At 36.9% G+C, this 18,394-nt stretch overlaps 1 protein-coding gene across 1 annotated transcript in view; it reads right to left on the bottom strand.

Moving 5' to 3' along the window:
* Positions 1–18,394, bottom strand: part of LOC150077600 (thimet oligopeptidase-like) — a 170,904-nt gene that overhangs the window by 82,699 nt on the left and 69,811 nt on the right. Inside the window, exon 7 of the mRNA XM_090386530.1 lies at positions 6,746–6,910. Within this exon, the coding sequence (XP_090242656.1) occupies positions 6,746–6,910 (165 nt within the window). The remainder of the gene's footprint in view (positions 1–6,745; positions 6,911–18,394) is intronic.

The following is an 18,394-nucleotide window of genomic DNA, read 5'->3' as shown; positions in this document are numbered from 1 at the left end:
CATTAGTAATAATTATTTTCTTGCTTTGGTCATTCAGAATGAATACAGTATTTGTTACTCTTGTTTAAGGGATTGTTTTGAATAATTTTTTGTTCAATCAAATTCAAATTCCTTTAATGAATTTAATTTTTCGCTTACCATTTGCACAGAATCATGTTTATTTATATACAGGGTGTCTCAAAAATATTGGTACAAACATTTAGGGGAGGTAGGTAACATCTAAAGGAATGTGAATCGCATAGGAACCCATAACCGGAAACGTAGTGACAGAGGCACAAGAAGCAGAAATGACACAAGACAGTAATTAGTGGCAAACATTTATTTGACATAATATCAACAATGGAGTATGAGATGGATGCATTTCATGATGTTTAAAGGTTGACAGAAGTAATTACTAACCTGTTAGTTTAAATTCTGTTCCAGGGAAAGTAATGGAGTCACTGGTTAAAGAAGCAATGTAGGATCATCTAGACAAGACTACAATAATAATGCAGACACAGCATGGGTTTGTTAAGGGCAAGTCTTGCTTGACTAATTTGACTGAATACTATGATGTGGTTACAAAGGAACTGGATGCAAAAAATAATTTTGATATCATATACTTGGATTTTGGGAAAGCTTTTGATACAGTTGCACATGGAAGACTACAGTACAAATTGCAGCAATATGGCATTAAGGGCAACTTGCAACAATGGATAAAAGGGTGGTTGGATGGAAGAAGACAGAGTGGTAATCAATGGACACCGCTCTTCATGGACTAATGTTATTAGTGAAGTCCTCCAGCCAGGATTCGATGTTGGGCCCATTGTTGTTTTGTATATTTATCAATGATATTGATGAATGTGTATCAGGATTAATGTCCAAATTTGCAGATGTTACAGAAGTTGGCAGAATTGTTAACGACAGTAATGACAGTATGCTACTGCAACCGGATCTAGAAAAGTTGGGCAGATGGGCTGAGAAGTGGCAAATGAAGTTTAACATTGACAAATGCAAAGTACTGCATATGGGTAGCAGTAACCCCAGAGTAACATACCAACCATATGGTACTACACTCAAGGTAGTGTAGAATGAAAAAGACCTTGGGGTAATTGTGAAGTCAGATATGAAGTTTTCTGAGCAGTGCAGACAGGCTGACAGAGCAGGTAATGGGGTCTTGTCAATGATATACAGGAATTTTGCTAGTAGAGATAAGGCGGTGATTATCCCTTTGAATAAGGCAATGGTCAGGCCACACCTGGAGTACTGCATACAGGTCTGGAGGCCTCATCTTAGGAAGGATGTTGAGTTGCTAGAATGAGTATAGAGAAGGACAACAAGATTGGTGAGGGGAACAAAGGGGTCAAAGAAAGGCTTAAGTTCTGCAAATTGCAGCATCTGTTGACTAGGCACCTGCGAGGTGATCTGATTGAAGTGTATAAGGCCTTGAATGGGTTGAGCAAGCTCGATGTTTATGGGATTCTTCCTCTTGCTTAGATTACAAACCCAAGGGAGCATAAATTCATACTGAGGAAAGACAGTTGTAGAATAGATGTGCAGAAATTTGCATTTAGCCAGTGGGTAGTTGATTGCTGGAACAGAATTCCATCTATTGTGGAAGTTGATAGCTTAAATAAATTTTAGGCTGAACTAGACAAACATTTGGAATGACCGGATGGCTGAAATGGGAAGGGTTTTTTTTAGCTGATACTGTATAAGCTTGCTTTCTTGCCTCATATGCCTCTACTAATGTTAACCATAACTGAATTAATCAATTATATCTTCTCAATTACCTCCATTAGTAGTTAGTACTACCAATCTCAAAAGTGATAAGCAGCTAGTAGGCTACTAATCATTTAACTATTTTGATTACAGAAATCTGTCAATTACTAATTATTAAATTGGATATCATTCCATTATGCCTTTAACTAGTTCTACCCCTTTTTTTCATAGTCCACTACTTTTGAGTTTGGTACACTATCCTTAGATTACTGCCACCCAGATGCAGTACCTTGTATTCATCAATGTCCATATTTAATTGCCACTTCTCAGTCCATCTGCTTATCTTATTTTATCTAGATTCTCTTGAAATAGCATACCTTGGTTACTATCAGTAACTACCGTCTACCTTTGTATCATCAGCACACTAGAAAATCAAACCTGAAATACTTACATCAATTTCATTAATATTAAAAACAGTAAGTGGCCTATCACTGATTACTGTGAACTGCACCCATTACATTAGTCTATGAAGAGCAGTTGCCATTTATAACCAGCCCTTGTCTCCTACCACTTAAACATCTCTCTTTTTTTGAGAGAACCACAGTAATAACTTATTTCTAATGCCACCTTGCTCCAATGTATGATAAATGCACATATGGTACAGTATTTAAGCCTTTATTAAAATCTAACTAGATGATGTGAAAATTCTTTGCATCAAGCTCTTTTGTAACAACCTCATAGTATACCACTAATCAGATTTGTGAAGGCATGATCTCCCTTTAACCAATCTATGCCATGATTGCATTGTGACCACACTCCAATCAAGATAATCTTGATTGCTTTGTTAACTAATGATCCCATTATTTTCCCTGGAACAGAGGTTAAATGACAGGTCTGTAATTATCCATTTACACTTCACCATTTGAAACATCCTTGTGAATAGGCAGGGGGGGGGGATATATCTGCAAATCTCCCATCTACAGGTACTTCTGAATCTAAAGATGCTCCCATTTAACTATCTTTTTCACAGCTTCTCTTAATATAATTGGATAGATTTCATCATCACCAGCAATTTCTCTACAACAACCTACTTTCTGTTATTATAAAATCATTCCACTCCATATCAGTATTCAATAGACTTCTGCAAACTTCATCTCTAAAAACTTCATGCGTGATACAGATGCAAAATGATATAGATGCATCAATAGTCATACAATTCATATCCAGCAGACGAATGCAATTCATCCCATTCCTTCTAGGTTAACACATGCAAAGAAAATGCCTTGCTTCTTTTACACTCTTGATCAAGAGCTTTTTGTAATCTGCCCTGGCCTGTCTAACCCCTTGATATCTTATGCATTTTTTTCCCCTCTGCTATTAAGCCCATCAGATCAACTGACAACCATTTTGGTCTAAATCATGAACAATATTTTTTAATCGGTATAAAATGCTTAGTGGCCTCTCTATGAATAGCTCTCAGAAAACTTCCCATTTGGCATATGCATTTCTTAAACATCAGTTGGTCATGCTAAACAGTTTAAAAAATGACTGAGCCCATTATAATCACTTCCCCCTTTTGTGTACTGTAGTTATTTCTTTGAATAAATTTCACATCAATACACAATGATCACTGCCACCTAAAGGTTCCTTAAAATGAACATTTTTAATACGTGATGAATTGCTGTTGATAACCAGATCAAGTACACTGCTTCCCATCATGGTCTCTCTCTCTCTCTCTCTCTCTCTCTCTCTCTCTCTCATGTAGATGCAAGGAAGCAGTCATCCAAGAAATGCTTTGCTACTGTTAGCTGCCAAACCACAAGTTTGAACTGATGTATGGAAAGTTAAAATCCCCTTGAATTTTCCAGGCCACTTATAAATATATTCAATCCACCAGTGATATCTTGGCTTACATTATCCACTTTGGATAAATTGGATGAAAAAGCTCAGAGTAACTGCAGAATTTACTCTTGACTTTTCTAAGGATTTTGATCATGTTTTGGCATAAAGGTTTTCTAAACAAGCTTCCCCCCTTATGGTTTACTTTGTTTTTTGTTGCAACTGGATAATCAGTCTCCTCTCGAGAGTTACTGTTGATTGTAAATAACAGTCTTTTAACTTCTGAACTAATGCAGTCATTAATGTTAGTATCGATTACATCAAATGATGAAAGGAAGCAAACTTATTCAAAATAAATAAATAAACCTGGGCCAATCACAATTTGCACCAACTAAGTTCCCCCTTAACCTGTCAGTCCCTCTACCTCAACTACTGGAAGGCAACTTATTATAACAATCAACAAGATTCCCAAAATTTTATGTTGCCTGTTGTTCTTGTTTCACTTGCCAACAGAAAAATACCTCCCATATTCATCTGTGTTTATTTCCTTAAAAGCATTAAATACAGGTTACCCCTAAGATGTCTCCAGACTGCAGTCTACATCTTCTAAGACTTCCTTCCAAGGGCAACCCTTAGCATTTCCCATCAATCTAGCTCTCATTCTTTGGATCTTCACCAGAAGATCTCTTTTTTTTAGGCAAGGACTCCAGGCCTGAATATAATATTTCAAATAAGGTCTCAACATAATTTTATAAAGAAAATAACATCCTTCTCTCTGCTGGAAAAGGTCCTAATAATCATTATTAATGTATTTATGAGCTTTCCTAGCCACCCACTTACACCAAAAGAAAAATCTAATATCTATTTGTATCATAACTGCTAATTCTTTTTCATTCTAAACCACCTTTAATTCCATTTACAGTCTGAATGTCACCACCAGATTTCTTTTTCCCAAATGAAAAACCTTACATGTTGTATGATTAAACTTTGGTTGCTATCTTTCAGACAATATGTGGAACTGATCTGTCTTTGAAGCAGCACACACTGGTCACTATTGGTAGCCATCCTACCCACCTACTTTTAAATCATCAGCAAATTTTACAGCTTTCACCTACATACTGGATTTTGATTGTAAAGGTAGTTCTTATTTGAATGAAAACATATATTCCATCGTAAATCCAAAATGTTGGCAATCACTTTACTGCAATCTTTAATATTACTCTCTTTTATAAAAAAGAAAGAGGGTGAATAGTTTTTTCTCATTATTGATGAAATCATTATTACTAGTATTACTGCAATCTGACCCTCTGTCTATGTTTTCCCCTTATTGAAATGTGCCTTCAACTGTAAAAATGAAAGCAAAAATTCCCAAGATTCTGTTCTTCCTCCCACTCTTTACCTCCTGTATATTAATGCCTTCTTCCAGTAATTGGAAATTCTTCATAGGTTTTTTTTTTTTTTTTTGCTGATAACAGTATATTACATTCCACTTTCAGTTCAAGAAACTCTGTTCTTCACAAACAAGTACAACTTTTCAAATGTCCACCATCAATTCCTAAATACTGGTCTCCCATTAAATTTAAAATGAAGAGAATAAAACTTAGCTTCACTACTTCTAAAAAAAAGAAAAAACCTGCCATTCCCATGCTCATCTTCAACATGATTGAATTTTCCATACCACACCATTTTTATTTATCTGGAATGATTCCTAACCTTCCTTGACATGAACAATCACAAATACTGCCTTCTCTGTTTCACACACACACACACACACACACTTTTCTTTTACTCTTACTTCTACTGACTCAGAACAAATTTCAAGTCTGCTCCAACATGGATACTGTTCCCATATTAACCACAAAACCTCTCTCCAATTATTAGATCCTGTCCAAAAGAGATAGTCAGATTAATTAATAACCTGCTTCTTAAAAACTCACTATTTTCTATCACAAAGACGTCCAGCTTCCATGACATTCTTTTCTACAGATATTTCCATGGGCATTGCTCTTCTGAATTTGCATCAGTAATTACACTTCTTTCCAACTGCTTTTGGTGTATTTTTTGGAACAACCTTCCTCTATATGGATTTCTTGAAAATTACAGTCTAGAAATTAAAGTCCAATGCCAAAAAGTATTTTCTGTGTTCTGAACCTTGAAACCATCATGATGGTAGGAAAAGATGCTAAGTCTAACAAAAGGCATTGATCTCTCAAATTGTGGGGTGGCACCACATTACCAAATGTAACTGGCAAATTATACTTAGCTTTTTTTTTTTTTTAGAGAAGTATTAGAAGTGCAATTTGTGGCAATGCGGTGGTAGTACAATTTGAAAGATAAATGCTCTTCTTCTGAATTGCTTCTTTTTTCCTGACCTGTGCTGTAAAACATTGAAGTTCCATTATAGCTAAAGTATACAGAGATGGGGGAAACCCCTGGCGCCGTCAGCTAACACACACTATAGCTAAAGTGTAAAATTTATAGACTTTGCTTTATTACCTTGACAGTTTTAGAGAATTTTATTAATCATTTTGGAAATTTACTGTTCACACTTTCTGGGCATCTCTCATGTTGTGAGTTAAAAACCAATACTGGGTTTTCAGATGCTGTACTGATGAGGTGCCAACAAGCACTGAAACAGCTGTCTGGTGGGGTGGGACTCCATACAGATTAAGTAACATTAATATGTAATGTACTTCCATTTTATTCTATTTTTATAAAATTATTAATTATTTTTGCAGTGCAACATAGGGAACTTTTAGAGGTATCTTACAATTTTACAAATTAATTAACACCTTTCATCAGACTTAGAAGCTTTTTCCTGTCTATCTTATAAAATATGGATTTAAGTCCCATTATAGCTAAAAAGTATCATTTATAGATAAGCTTAGTGCATTTTATTAGCTCATTTTGGAAAAAATATATTAACTTTAGCGAAAAAAAAACAATTAAAAGATAATTATGGTTTTTATGGTGAATTCAAAAAAAAGGGTTCAAATGATTTCAAAAGAAAAATGCAGCATATTCTATGGATACTGCCAGACTTCCCAATTGTCCCTTCCATTACAACAGGTTATAGAGTCCGCTGTACTAAAAGAAACACCTAAAATAAGATCTGAAAGTTACAAAAGCACTTGAATCTTAAATACTACCACTGCTTTCCAACCTGCTCCCACTACCTAAAAGTGTACAAATAAAGCAGTCTCACCTCTTTGTTTTTCAGTTCTAATAGATAATTTTTTTCTTCAGCCCATAGAGGTTCCAGCTTTGCAGATAATTCTTTTAAAAACCTAGATACGTTATCTGCTGACATTGCCATACGAAGATCTGTGATATAAGCAGCATGTGTAGGAAATCCCAAAAGCTCTGCTTGCTATAAAAAAAAAAAAACATGAAAATTTTAATAATTAAAATAACTTAATAAGTAGGCTAATTACATACAGTTTCATACAGGTAAAAGAATCATATTCGCTAAGAAAAACTACAGAAATTTATTTTTCTGCCAGACAGCTCAATCTATACAGTAGTTGCAAAATGCCTGGTAGCCCCACAATTAATAATAACAATTAAATCACAAATAAGATCAATTTTACAATTTTGCTCTTCACCTTTTTTTTTTTTTTTTTTTTTTAAACCACAAACGCGAGAGGTATTAGAACCTATAGTACTTATTACCGTGCTTGGGTTGGAGGTTGAGAAGACAAAAGAAGATATTTGTTGATATTGGACTTGAACTTCTGTAGACTGTAATTTTCAGGAAATACGCATGAAGGAAGGTTGTTCCAGAAAACAGCAGTTGAATGAATAAATGGGGAAGATGAAAAGTTGGTTCTGTGAGTTTGAAGTTGGACAGTAAATGGATGTTGACTGGTGGCTGCACGTGTTTGGGCTGTTTTGGAGAGAGCGGGAATTATAGAAGCCAGTTCAGAAGAACAGTGCCCATGGACATATCTGTAGAAGAGGCATGCAGCAGAAACAGTACATCTATAAGACAGCGAGTGGAGAGACTCTGTTAGAGATGAATCATTAATTAACCTAACTGCCCTCTTCTGACTGGAATCAAGAAGCCTGAGAGAGGTTTTGGGGGCACCACCCCGGATGTGGGAACAATATTTCATGGTAGGGTGGATTTGCAATTTGTATAGAGTAAACAGCTGTTTGGAAGCAAAGTAACGCCGAGAGTGAAAAAGAAAACCAAGTTTTTTAGATGCAGAGGAGGCAATATTTCTAATGTGCTTGTGCCAAGAAAGATTAGAAGTCAGGGTAATCCCCAAAAGAGATATATAATTTTGCCTAGAAATCAGAGTGTCACCAAAGATAAGCATAGGAGCAAAAGAACGCTTTTTGCGAGATATAAGAAGACTGAGTTTTAGAAGGATTGAAATCAACTAAATTATCTTTGCCCCACTGGAGAATTACCTGAAGATCGGCATTTAAGGAATTGGTAGCAGATTTTCAAGAAGTTGAAGCTGATTGAGCAGGGCAAGGTTTCTCAAAATGGAAAGTGGAATGCAATGTGCTATCATCGGCAAAACTATGGATAGGATTTCCAATCAATGGAAGAAGGTCATTAATATACAAAAGGAAAAGAGTGGGGGAAAGAACTGAACCTTGGGGGACACCGGCATTAGTGGAGAAGTTAGAAGACAGAGAGCCATCTACCATCCCCTCAGTGAGCGATCAGAGAGAAAACTGGATAACCAATTACAAAAAACAGTTGGCAAACTATAAGATGGTTTGGTTTTTTTTGTTTTTTTTTTAGGAGCATTAGCAACTAAGGCCATATTGCTCCAGGATATGCGGTGGTCATTCCTTGACCTTTCCGCATCCTCCGTATTTGGTGGTGACGGGCTCAAACCAAACCCCGGTCTAATCAAGAAGCATGTGCTACGCACTGCTGCTCCTTTCCACCTGGCTACTATAAGATGGAAGTTTGTTTAGAAGACCTTTACACCAAACACAATCGAAAGCCTTTCAGATGTCAAGAGCAACTACTTGTGTTTCACCGAACCTTTCCATTGAATTAGTCCATAAATGGGTAACATAAGCCAGAATATCACCAGTGGATCGACACTAACGGAATCCATACTGGCGATTGTTGATTAGACGGAAGGTTTCTAGGTAGTTTAAGAGTTGGCAGTTAATTGATTTCTCTATTACTTTAGAAAGAGTAGAAGTAATTGAAATGGGACGATAATTAGATGGGAGGGATTTGTCACCCTTTTTAGGAACTGGCTGGATATGAGCAAATTTCCAAACAGAAGGAAAAACACCTTTGGAATAAGAAAGTGAAACAAGGCGGCAAAGAACAGGCGTAAGTTCAGGAGCACAGGTTTTGAGAACAATTGGAGAAATACCATCGGGACCTGGAGCTTTCTTAGCATCAAGATTCGTCAAAATCCTTCTGACAACCTTTTGCCGGAAGACCACAGGAGGCATTGATGGAGCGTGTTGGGAATGGTGGGAGGTGTTTTACCAAGATCATTAATACATGAGTTGGAAGAAAAATGGGATGCTAGCAGGTCAGCTTTATCCTTGGCTGAAGTGATAACAGAACCATCTGGTTTGGACAGAGATGGGCAAAAGTTGCGGCCAATAGCTTTGGCAAGAGACCAGAATGCTCGGCTACCATTAGGGCAAGAAGCAAGTTTTCTACTCTTAGCCTGTTCAAACTCTAATTTGGATTTTTTGCATCTTGTAATGCCAAACAACACGAAGTTGGGAATAGCCATGAGATAAAGGCTTCATTGGAGAAGAGACAATCACCAAGTTGTGATCTGAAATGCCTAAAGGACCTCTCACTTCAACCGTGTACTTAGTAGGGTTGTTTATGAGAAAAAGATCAAGCGTGTTGGCTGTATGATTACGATTGTCCGGTATTCTTGTAGGTAACAATCTGTGCAAGGTCATTAGTAATTGCAAAAGCCTCAGCATCTCGACCAGCTGGGTCGGTGTGACTAGAAAACGGAAGCCAGCTGGAGTTGTGATCATTAAAATCACCAAGGAAAATTAACTTACTGTTAGAAAAGTTGGACTGGAGAAAGTCAAATTACAAAGAGAGGAAGTCAAAGAGCTCCAAGTGATTAGTGGAGTTGGGAGAACGGTAGAGACAACAGATGAATTTGACACAATGAGGTAGAGAGATTTTAAGCCAGAGAACATCAAAGAGAGGAGATTCCAAATTACCAAGTCTCTGACAGGGAATATCAGAATGGACATATGCACATGTACCACCTTTGAGGCGAAAGGAATCATACAGCGAATAATTTGGGCATCTGAGATGAGCAGTAGTTGAATCAACCGATAACTGATAATCTGTCAGGAAAAGTATATGGGGTTTGGCAGACTGCAAGTGGAAATGGACATTGTTGAGATTAGAATTGAGACCACATATATTTATAAAATGAATTAGGAAGTGTATGGGATGTTTAGATCTTTTCGCAGATAAGCTTGCTCTATTAGTTTGACAATTCATGGTGTATTCAATAGTAAGAAAAAGTGGGTGGGACATGCTGTATGAAGTAATGAAATTTTTGGATATGGCGTACACATGGTAAGAATATACCCAGATCCTTGACATAACGTGGCTTCAACAATGCCCCCCCCCCCACATACACTCTACTCGGACTCCCTCCAGTCACTATCTGGCAGAGTAGAGGTAGCAAGATTATACACTAGCTGATCCGGAAGCCTCCTAGAGAGCTACCAATAGGTTCCGTCCGGTGTACTAATTAGCGGCCGGCCTGCGAACACCGTTTTAGAGCTGTACCCTCGAAATGTAAGGAATAATGGATCTCGCCACGATGGTCATCATACCTCAAAAGTCATCAATCATACTGCATGATGGAAAAGATGGGGAAGGGTTGACTGGAACTTAAGTCAGGAGACTAAACATGGGTTCCACCACTTCAAGCTTCCAATAAGCAAAGTGGTGGTACTGCACCAGTTGATGAGAGTCATCTACCACCTAGTACTGCTTGGTATCATAGAGGGGCGGCATTCCTCCATGTGGTGTGGGCACCACACCTCGACCCCTGCTTACGCTGGTTCACACCTGGGTGGTCACTCACCATGTACTTGTGCATGGAGGTTATACCCAGGATTACTAACAGTCCCACCATCGTGAAGTTGCAAGCAGAGGATTTGGCTGTCACAAACTGTCTGGACTTCGCCGAAATTGGGTTCACTTGACTTGAGTATCACCCGGATATCAGTTCCATCAGCGTTTTAGACTCCCAGGTAGCAAGTACAGCTTATCTAGCATATCTGAGAGAATGTCTGTGACAACCTCAAGAATCTACTTACCATTTCTCCAAGAAACAAATACCCAATACAATTCACAAAGTGATGAATATAGTATATTACTAGGATTTTCCTAATTGAAAATACTTGTATAATAATGTGTGATATGGACAATTCAAGTGGAGATGTGTTAGTAATCATGATGAAATTCCATACCCAACACTGCTGTAATAGAGGGAAAAAAAAAAAGGGAAGAATCTACATCAAAGTCTGGTATGTAACACTGGCAAATTGGCTGAGGAAGTTCTTTTTCTGACTATGGACAAGATCTGTATTTACCATTTAAATATAAACCTAAGGAAAATTCAAATAATGTAGATATTCTGAGCCAGTGACTTTGAAAAAATGGATAAAGATCATGCTGTACGTTTTTTTTGGAGCAGCACACTATGTTTCTCATGGATTAACTTCAAAGGGACTCCACCATCATTGAAACATACTCCAACTTTCTAATACATTTGTGTGCAGCTGTCAAGAAAAATGGCATCAAACATTGGTCATTAATAAAGAGACTGTTGCTCTACAAATTGTAATCTATAGTATCATGTGAATTGTGTGCGTCTGGCACAAAATTCACTTACTACCACAGATAGCAAATCAATGCCATTTTAAAATTAAAGCACAAATCATACTCTTGACTATGCATTTCTACCTCTTTTCATTCCTGAAGTATTTTTTGTGTGGCAAGAACTTTCCTGATAATACTAGTTTCTGAGAATGCATGACAAGTTCTTCAAAGAACAACCAAAAGTGTTTTACAAACACATCCAGAAGTGTATCTTCTGGTGCATGAATGTCTATGTAATATTTAATGTGTATTTTGCTTTGATTAAAGATCAATTTAGAAACAGAACAAGTGGTATTTATTTATTTTAATATTTCTGTAATCAATCATAATTTCTTTGAGTAGCCATTCAAATGCTCAGTAACTAGTTATATCAGTTAGTGGACACTATCAGATTTATCAAACTGCACAGAAGAGACAGCTTTATGTGTAGCATAAAGCTGTCTCTTCTGTCCCTTTTTATGTGTAGCATAAGTGTTTTTTTAATTTATACATTATTATTATTAGCCATATGGTGCAAAGAAGCCTGAGGCTTATGCTGCACCAGCCAAAAAAAAAAATTTCAGAATTACCCCGAGGAGAGAGAGAGAGAGAGTGTAGAAGGGAAACACCAAGAAAAAGAAGAATGATGATATCCAGCTCAGGACCCTAGGTGTACCAAGCCCATACTCACCAGATGTGAGCCCCTGGGGGCAAATATTAGCTGATCATACCACTTTCAGTTCATAAACTAAGTTTTAACTTTTGTTCCTCTATGTGGAATATCACAGCACTGTTAAAAAATAGGTTTAACATCATAGGTAGATAGGTGGGGGGGAGAGAGAGGATTGTGCGAATGCACTTGGAAAATTAAAAAAATTGTAAACTGTGGGATTCCTAATTTGTATCAGAGCCGTTTTATTTGCAAAATTTGGGTGTAATGCCATAAAATTTTAACTAACAGGATATTCCCTAAGACCACTGTTAAAAAATCACCAAGCAGCACCTGACTTTCTAATTTCTGTCAGAGTTCTTTTATGTGTGAAAGTTTTGCATATGTGCTGGTAGGCAATATAAGAAAAATTGTCACTGTGGTGATTTGTGCTTACTAACAACTGATATTAATATTTATTAATGAAAATCAGAGGAGAGACGAATCTTTTATACCAGTATCTACTACATACATTCCCTACTATCCGGGCTTGACGGATTATATAACTAGAATATTAAGAAAATATCAGACACGCTGTGTGCAGCTTCCAGGACGGAGACTGCGCACAGTTGTGTCTCAAGTTAAGGACCCCATTCAAAAAGAGGATGTTAGTGGGGTCGTATATAATATTAGATGCCCGGATTGTGGGGAGTGTTATGTAGGGGAGACAAAGCGTCGTCTCAAAGATCGTCTGGGGGAACACAAAAAAGCAATAAGAAATGCGGAGTATGGCAAGTCCGCCGTGGCCGAACATTTTTGGGAGGAGCAACACCAGATCTCCCCGGACGATGCCATCATCACCGATCGGGCGCATAAGTTCTGGGACCGTAAGTGGCTCGAGAGTTTGCGGATCAGCTCTACAACCAACATTAATAGAGATAGGGGTATACGGATTCACCCCCTCTTAGAGGCCATTATCCTCAAAAAGGATGAACGGTTCCGTATGACTTCCGTTCGAGCCACTTCCGGTTCCACAACGCAAGAGAACAGAACACGTGAGAACGAAAACATGTGATGACTACCATTACCCTGCTGATATTTAAAGGTGTACTGCATAATAGAGAATACCGCTGAAGAAGAAGGCTGGAGCCTTTGAAAGCTACGGAATTTTATCGCTTTTAACTTAGTATATTTTAATGCATTTTAATTTGTAGTTTTAATACTTTTAATATTTTAATATGCTACATGTATAGTTTAAATTTTAATTTTGTAAATACAGGTTATTGTAAATATAGTTATCAAGATCTCATTTGTTTTTGTGCCTTATTTTATTCCATGCAAGGTTGGTGAAAAACGCTAAGAATTTGTAGTATGCAGGTGACCTACTCCACGATACGAAATGCACCCCCATATCATTTGGCTGGTAGGGAATTTCGCTGTATACACACCATACAGTCTGGATGGTATTCTTCACCAAGTCTATGGCAAATCATTTGTCTCCCATCAGAGCCATGCAGGTTGAATTTCTTCTCATCCAAGGAAACAACAGACTTCCACTGCTTGGGGAGTCCATTTGACATGCTATTTACACCAAATTAATCGGGCCTTTTTCATTTTTTTGTGTGAGGAGAGACTTCTTAGGACAACGGGCTACAAGTCCATTTTTGAAGAGGCGTTTTCTGACTGTTAATACACTTGCTACCACTCCTGTGTGTTCTTTCCATTCTCTTTTCAGCTCAGACAAAGAAGCTTTACGGTTTTTAAGGCATAAGTGCTTCAAAACGCAGTCCTGTTTTGGCATAGAGACTCATTTGTGGCATCAGGTTCCTTTCTTCCTATCAGCAGAACCAGTATTCTTGAGTTTGAAAAGAAATCTACTCACTGTTGACTGATTACAAGACACTCTATAAGCAATATGACGGGAAGAACATCCTTCCTCACGTAAAGCAACAAACACACTCTTTCTTCGTGGCATCAACTGCACGTAACTCTCTAATCCTGACACAAGCAAGGAATGACTGCAACTCTTGAAGGTGCGTGCTTATATAGCTAAAAGTAACAGCTGATGCAATATTATGTCATCACCTACGCATGTCAATCTTATCTGATGCAATCTGCAAGAAATATTGCCATATACTTACATTATTCAAATGACAATTACAATTTTAAGGGGGTAATGCACTTTCTTTGAACACCAGTGTATAATAAAAATGCGCAAGGGATGCATTTTTCCATTGTCACACGTTGAAAATATGGATGAAACTCCCATGAATTTTGACAAGGTAGGGTACCAAACTGTGAATTCAAAAGGAGCCAAAACAGTTATAATGAAAGCAACTGGACAAGAGAAAACTGGGTTTACAGTTGTGGTAACATACATGGGAGATGGAAAAAAGTTAAAACCAATGGTAATTTTCAAAAGAAAAACAATGCCAAAGATTACATTTCCACTTGGAATATTCATGTACATTAAAATAGCTGGATGGATGAAAATGGAGTTAAACTTTGAATCAAAAACATTGGAATGGGTGGTCTTGTTGCTTACAGAAGCAATCTAGTTTATTGGTTTCGATATGTTTAAACCACATACAAGAGAAAACAAAGAAAATATTATCCAATAATACAAAGATTGCAGTTAAAGCAGGTAGCTTAACATCAAGTTTTGCAGCCATTACATGTTTGCCTCAAAAAACCATTCAAGACAAGGTCATGCAGAATGGAATGACTGGATTATGAACGGGGGAAAAAATTTTTACCAAAGGCATAAATATGCAGCCAGCTCCATTGGATATTTTCTGTGATTTTGTGATAAACATGTGGAACAAAATTGATTTTAAAAATGTCATAAACTTGTTTAAAAAAATGTGGTATATCAAATTCCATGGATGGCACAGAAGGTGATTTTTTGTGGCAGAATGATGATGTATCACATGTGTCAAATAACGAATGGGATCTGTGAGATGAAAATTTTATTGAAACTGAAGAGGACACTATAAGAGACATTTTGTAATCCAATAGTGAAGATGTGGATACGTAACCATGTTTTTGGTAGAATGTATTAGTATGATAAGTGTATTGTATATTGAATTTTATTATTTAATATAATCTATTTATAACCTTATACATGCATTTTTTTTTTAAACAAGATTTTAAATTTGAATTTATCTCTCCCGTTTGCTATAGATTTTTAGGTTCAGATTTTAGTATATAAGTCGACTTATATTTGCGCATAAGTCGACCCACAATTTTAAGGGTCATATTTCAAACTTATATGCCTACCAATATAGTATCCGCAGATTCTTAATGTGTGAAGGGTCACTGTTGATAACTGGATCAAGGCTACTGCTTTCTCTTGTTGCCTCTCCAACATGCTGGCATAGAAAACAATCATCCAAAAAATCCACACAGAGAGAAAATGGTAGTGAAGTTGTATTATAATACTCTACATTTAATTTTCTTATAAATTTGTGCAACCAGGGAGAAAAATGCAATTGATAGTGTCAATCCAATCTAATGTTTCTATGTTATTGAATGAAACTGTGTTGAAAGTAGACTGTTTTTAATTTCCCTGAAACCAATTTGTAAACAATCCCCCAGGGATTTCAGTTACCTTGCACTGTGACGTATGATTGCCAGGTCTCAAGTTTACTTTGAAAAATAGCCTTTACATATTGTTTTTTAAGAGTAATACTGCTGGTGACATTGTTCAACATCAGTCAGGAGCCAGGTACTGTGGTTGATGCTGATACAGTTTACATGCCCTAGAACCGATTTACATAAATTAGTTAAATTTTGGCTCCACCAGAGAGTAATAAAGTTTCTTTTAACTTTCTTTTTAGTGGCTTTAGTAGCTGCCAAAAAGTATTGCATTTTGTAATGTGGAAGCTACGACAGGATGATCAGAAGATTCAAACATATCAGGAGTCAGCAGAGCAGATGATAAGAGTGAGAAAAACTTTTCCCAACGAACTTTTTTAATAGAGAATTGGATGATTTTATTTAAGAGTTGTTGGAGACTGGAAGAAGGAACATTAAGAGAAAAGACTAAAGCATGATGATCAGAAGTTGTCCATTCTGTAAATACATCCAAAAAAAAAAAAAAACTTACAAAATGAGACATGTTAAGGGGGGGGGGGGACAGAGAGACATCAATGTTTGAGCTTCCCAGGGAATTGGAAAAAGTATCAGGTTGATTCAAAATAACTAAACTGTGAAGGATGATGAAATCATCCAAAAATTGTCCTTGTATATCAATAGACAAACTAAACCAAGACTGAGATTTGTATTGAAATCACCATAGGTTATACAGTTAGGTGAATTTAAATACATTAAAGCGTCATCCAGTGAATTTAATATGGGTTCAGCATATAGAGCACAAGAGATGGAAAAAAGATATGTAATGCCAGTAATATAAAAACATGTTATAAATTGGGTGCATAAACTAGAAATTACAGTTACATATAATGAATCATTAAAAATATTTATGGCTGATCTCAGATGATCTGACTGGCCATTTAAAGAGGAAAAGCCAATAACTTTTCCTTTAACATAATATGGTTCTTGAATGAGTGCAACACCAACTGACTGTTCAAAAGCAGTATGTCTAATTTCATCACTGACAGTTCTGGATTTATGAGCATTTATCTGTAATATTTTGAGGGATCCAGGAGTAGACTGAGAACTTAACTGTGAAGTAGGATAAATTTAGACTAGTCATTATTTATTCTAGAATGTACCAGTTCTAGGCATCCAGGGCAATATACATCTCTGATGGAATGATGAAGCTCCTTTCTTCAACATTTAAAGTTAATGCAACATGGGGCTCAGTTTTATTTGGGCAGTCTGCAAACACATGGACACTTTGGGCACAGTAACCACAAGATGGAGAATTATGTGTGCAGAACTGTGTTGTATGACCATAACCCAAGCAATGAAAACATCTTGTTACAATGGTAAAGGGTCAATGACGGTGCAAGCTCCAGCATAAGAAAATTTTGTTGAGTGAAGCAACACAGTTATAAATGTACGAAGAAAGCTTTATTACCCAAAGCACTGTTTGAATAGATTTACTTTTAGTACCGAATCTGAAAGAAATTTCTTGTTTAACTTCTAACACGAATCTAAAGTCTAATAAATTTTTATTAAATAATTCCTTCATAATTTCTTCTGTTGAAAACTTTGGGAATGTCACATATTAGGACTGATCTTTTGGGAACTTCACACCAATGCTAGATGTTGTTATTGTTATTTGGTTTTTAGGAGCATTAGCAACTAAGGCCATATTGCTCCGGGAATATGCGGTGGTCATTCGCTGACCTTTCCGCATCCTCCGTATTTGGTGGTGACGGGCTCAAACCCCGGTCTAATCAAGAAGCGTGTGCTACGCACTGCTGCTCCTTCCCACCTGGCTACGGAGGCGCACACCAATGCTAGAAGCATAGGTAAATAAATCTGATGAATTTGAAGCAATGGCCAAGTCATGAAATGCACACACTGTAGCAATATCAGAGTTGTGGTGCCACACAGATATAAAGGATTCAGAATTTGAATATGGAAAATACAATGAGTGCAGGAGAGAGAGGGAAAAAAAAAAAAAAAAAACAGGGCAGGAAGGGTTATGTATTCAGTTAAGAAGCACATACAATCTAAGACAATACAATGCAATGTTTGCTGGTGATCAGTTTATGACCGCTGCAGTGTATTGATGTGAAATTTACTTCAAATTCAACCAAAAATGAGAAAAGTAGCATGTTATAGGCCCAACAATTGTGATGAACAAACAACTGTACAGATATATAGTGGGCCAATAAACCAGAATGTCTTATAATCAGCGGCATTCACTTTCCAGATACTAACTGGACCCAGCAGGTTGGTCACTCACACAGTAGCAACACTTTTGAGGATTAATTGGATGGCTGTTTTCTATGCCAGCATGTTAGAGAGATAACAATACTCTATCTCATTATTGGCAGCAACCCTGAATACATTAAGAATCTGCAGATAAAAGAACCACTAAGTGGCAGATCAGTGTTATGATATGGGATTTATTTAAAGATGTAACCACTCTCAAAGACAAAGAGAAGGGCTTTTGCTTTCATAAAGATGACTACAATAGTCTCAGACAGTTTTTAAATTCTATGCAATGGGACCAACTGATGAAGTTACCAACAGCAAATTCTAAATGGGAAGCATTCAGGGAATGTCATATATTAGAACTGACGGATCTGATGCACACATTGTAGCAATATCAGGGTCATGATACCACACAGATATAAGGGATTCAGAATTTGAATATGGTGAATACAGTATAGCAATTTAGTTGGTATAAAAAGCTACTAGGCTTTTTATACCGACTAAGA

The sequence above is a fragment of the Mastigoproctus giganteus genome, chromosome 12, assembly GCF_048544385.1.
Source record: "Mastigoproctus giganteus isolate SK-2022 chromosome 12, ASM4854438v1, whole genome shotgun sequence".
NCBI lineage: Eukaryota > Metazoa > Arthropoda > Arachnida > Uropygi > Thelyphonidae > Mastigoproctus > Mastigoproctus giganteus.
The sequence above is the reverse complement of the archived record's forward strand: the minus strand, read 5'-3'. Positions and strand labels throughout refer to the sequence as shown.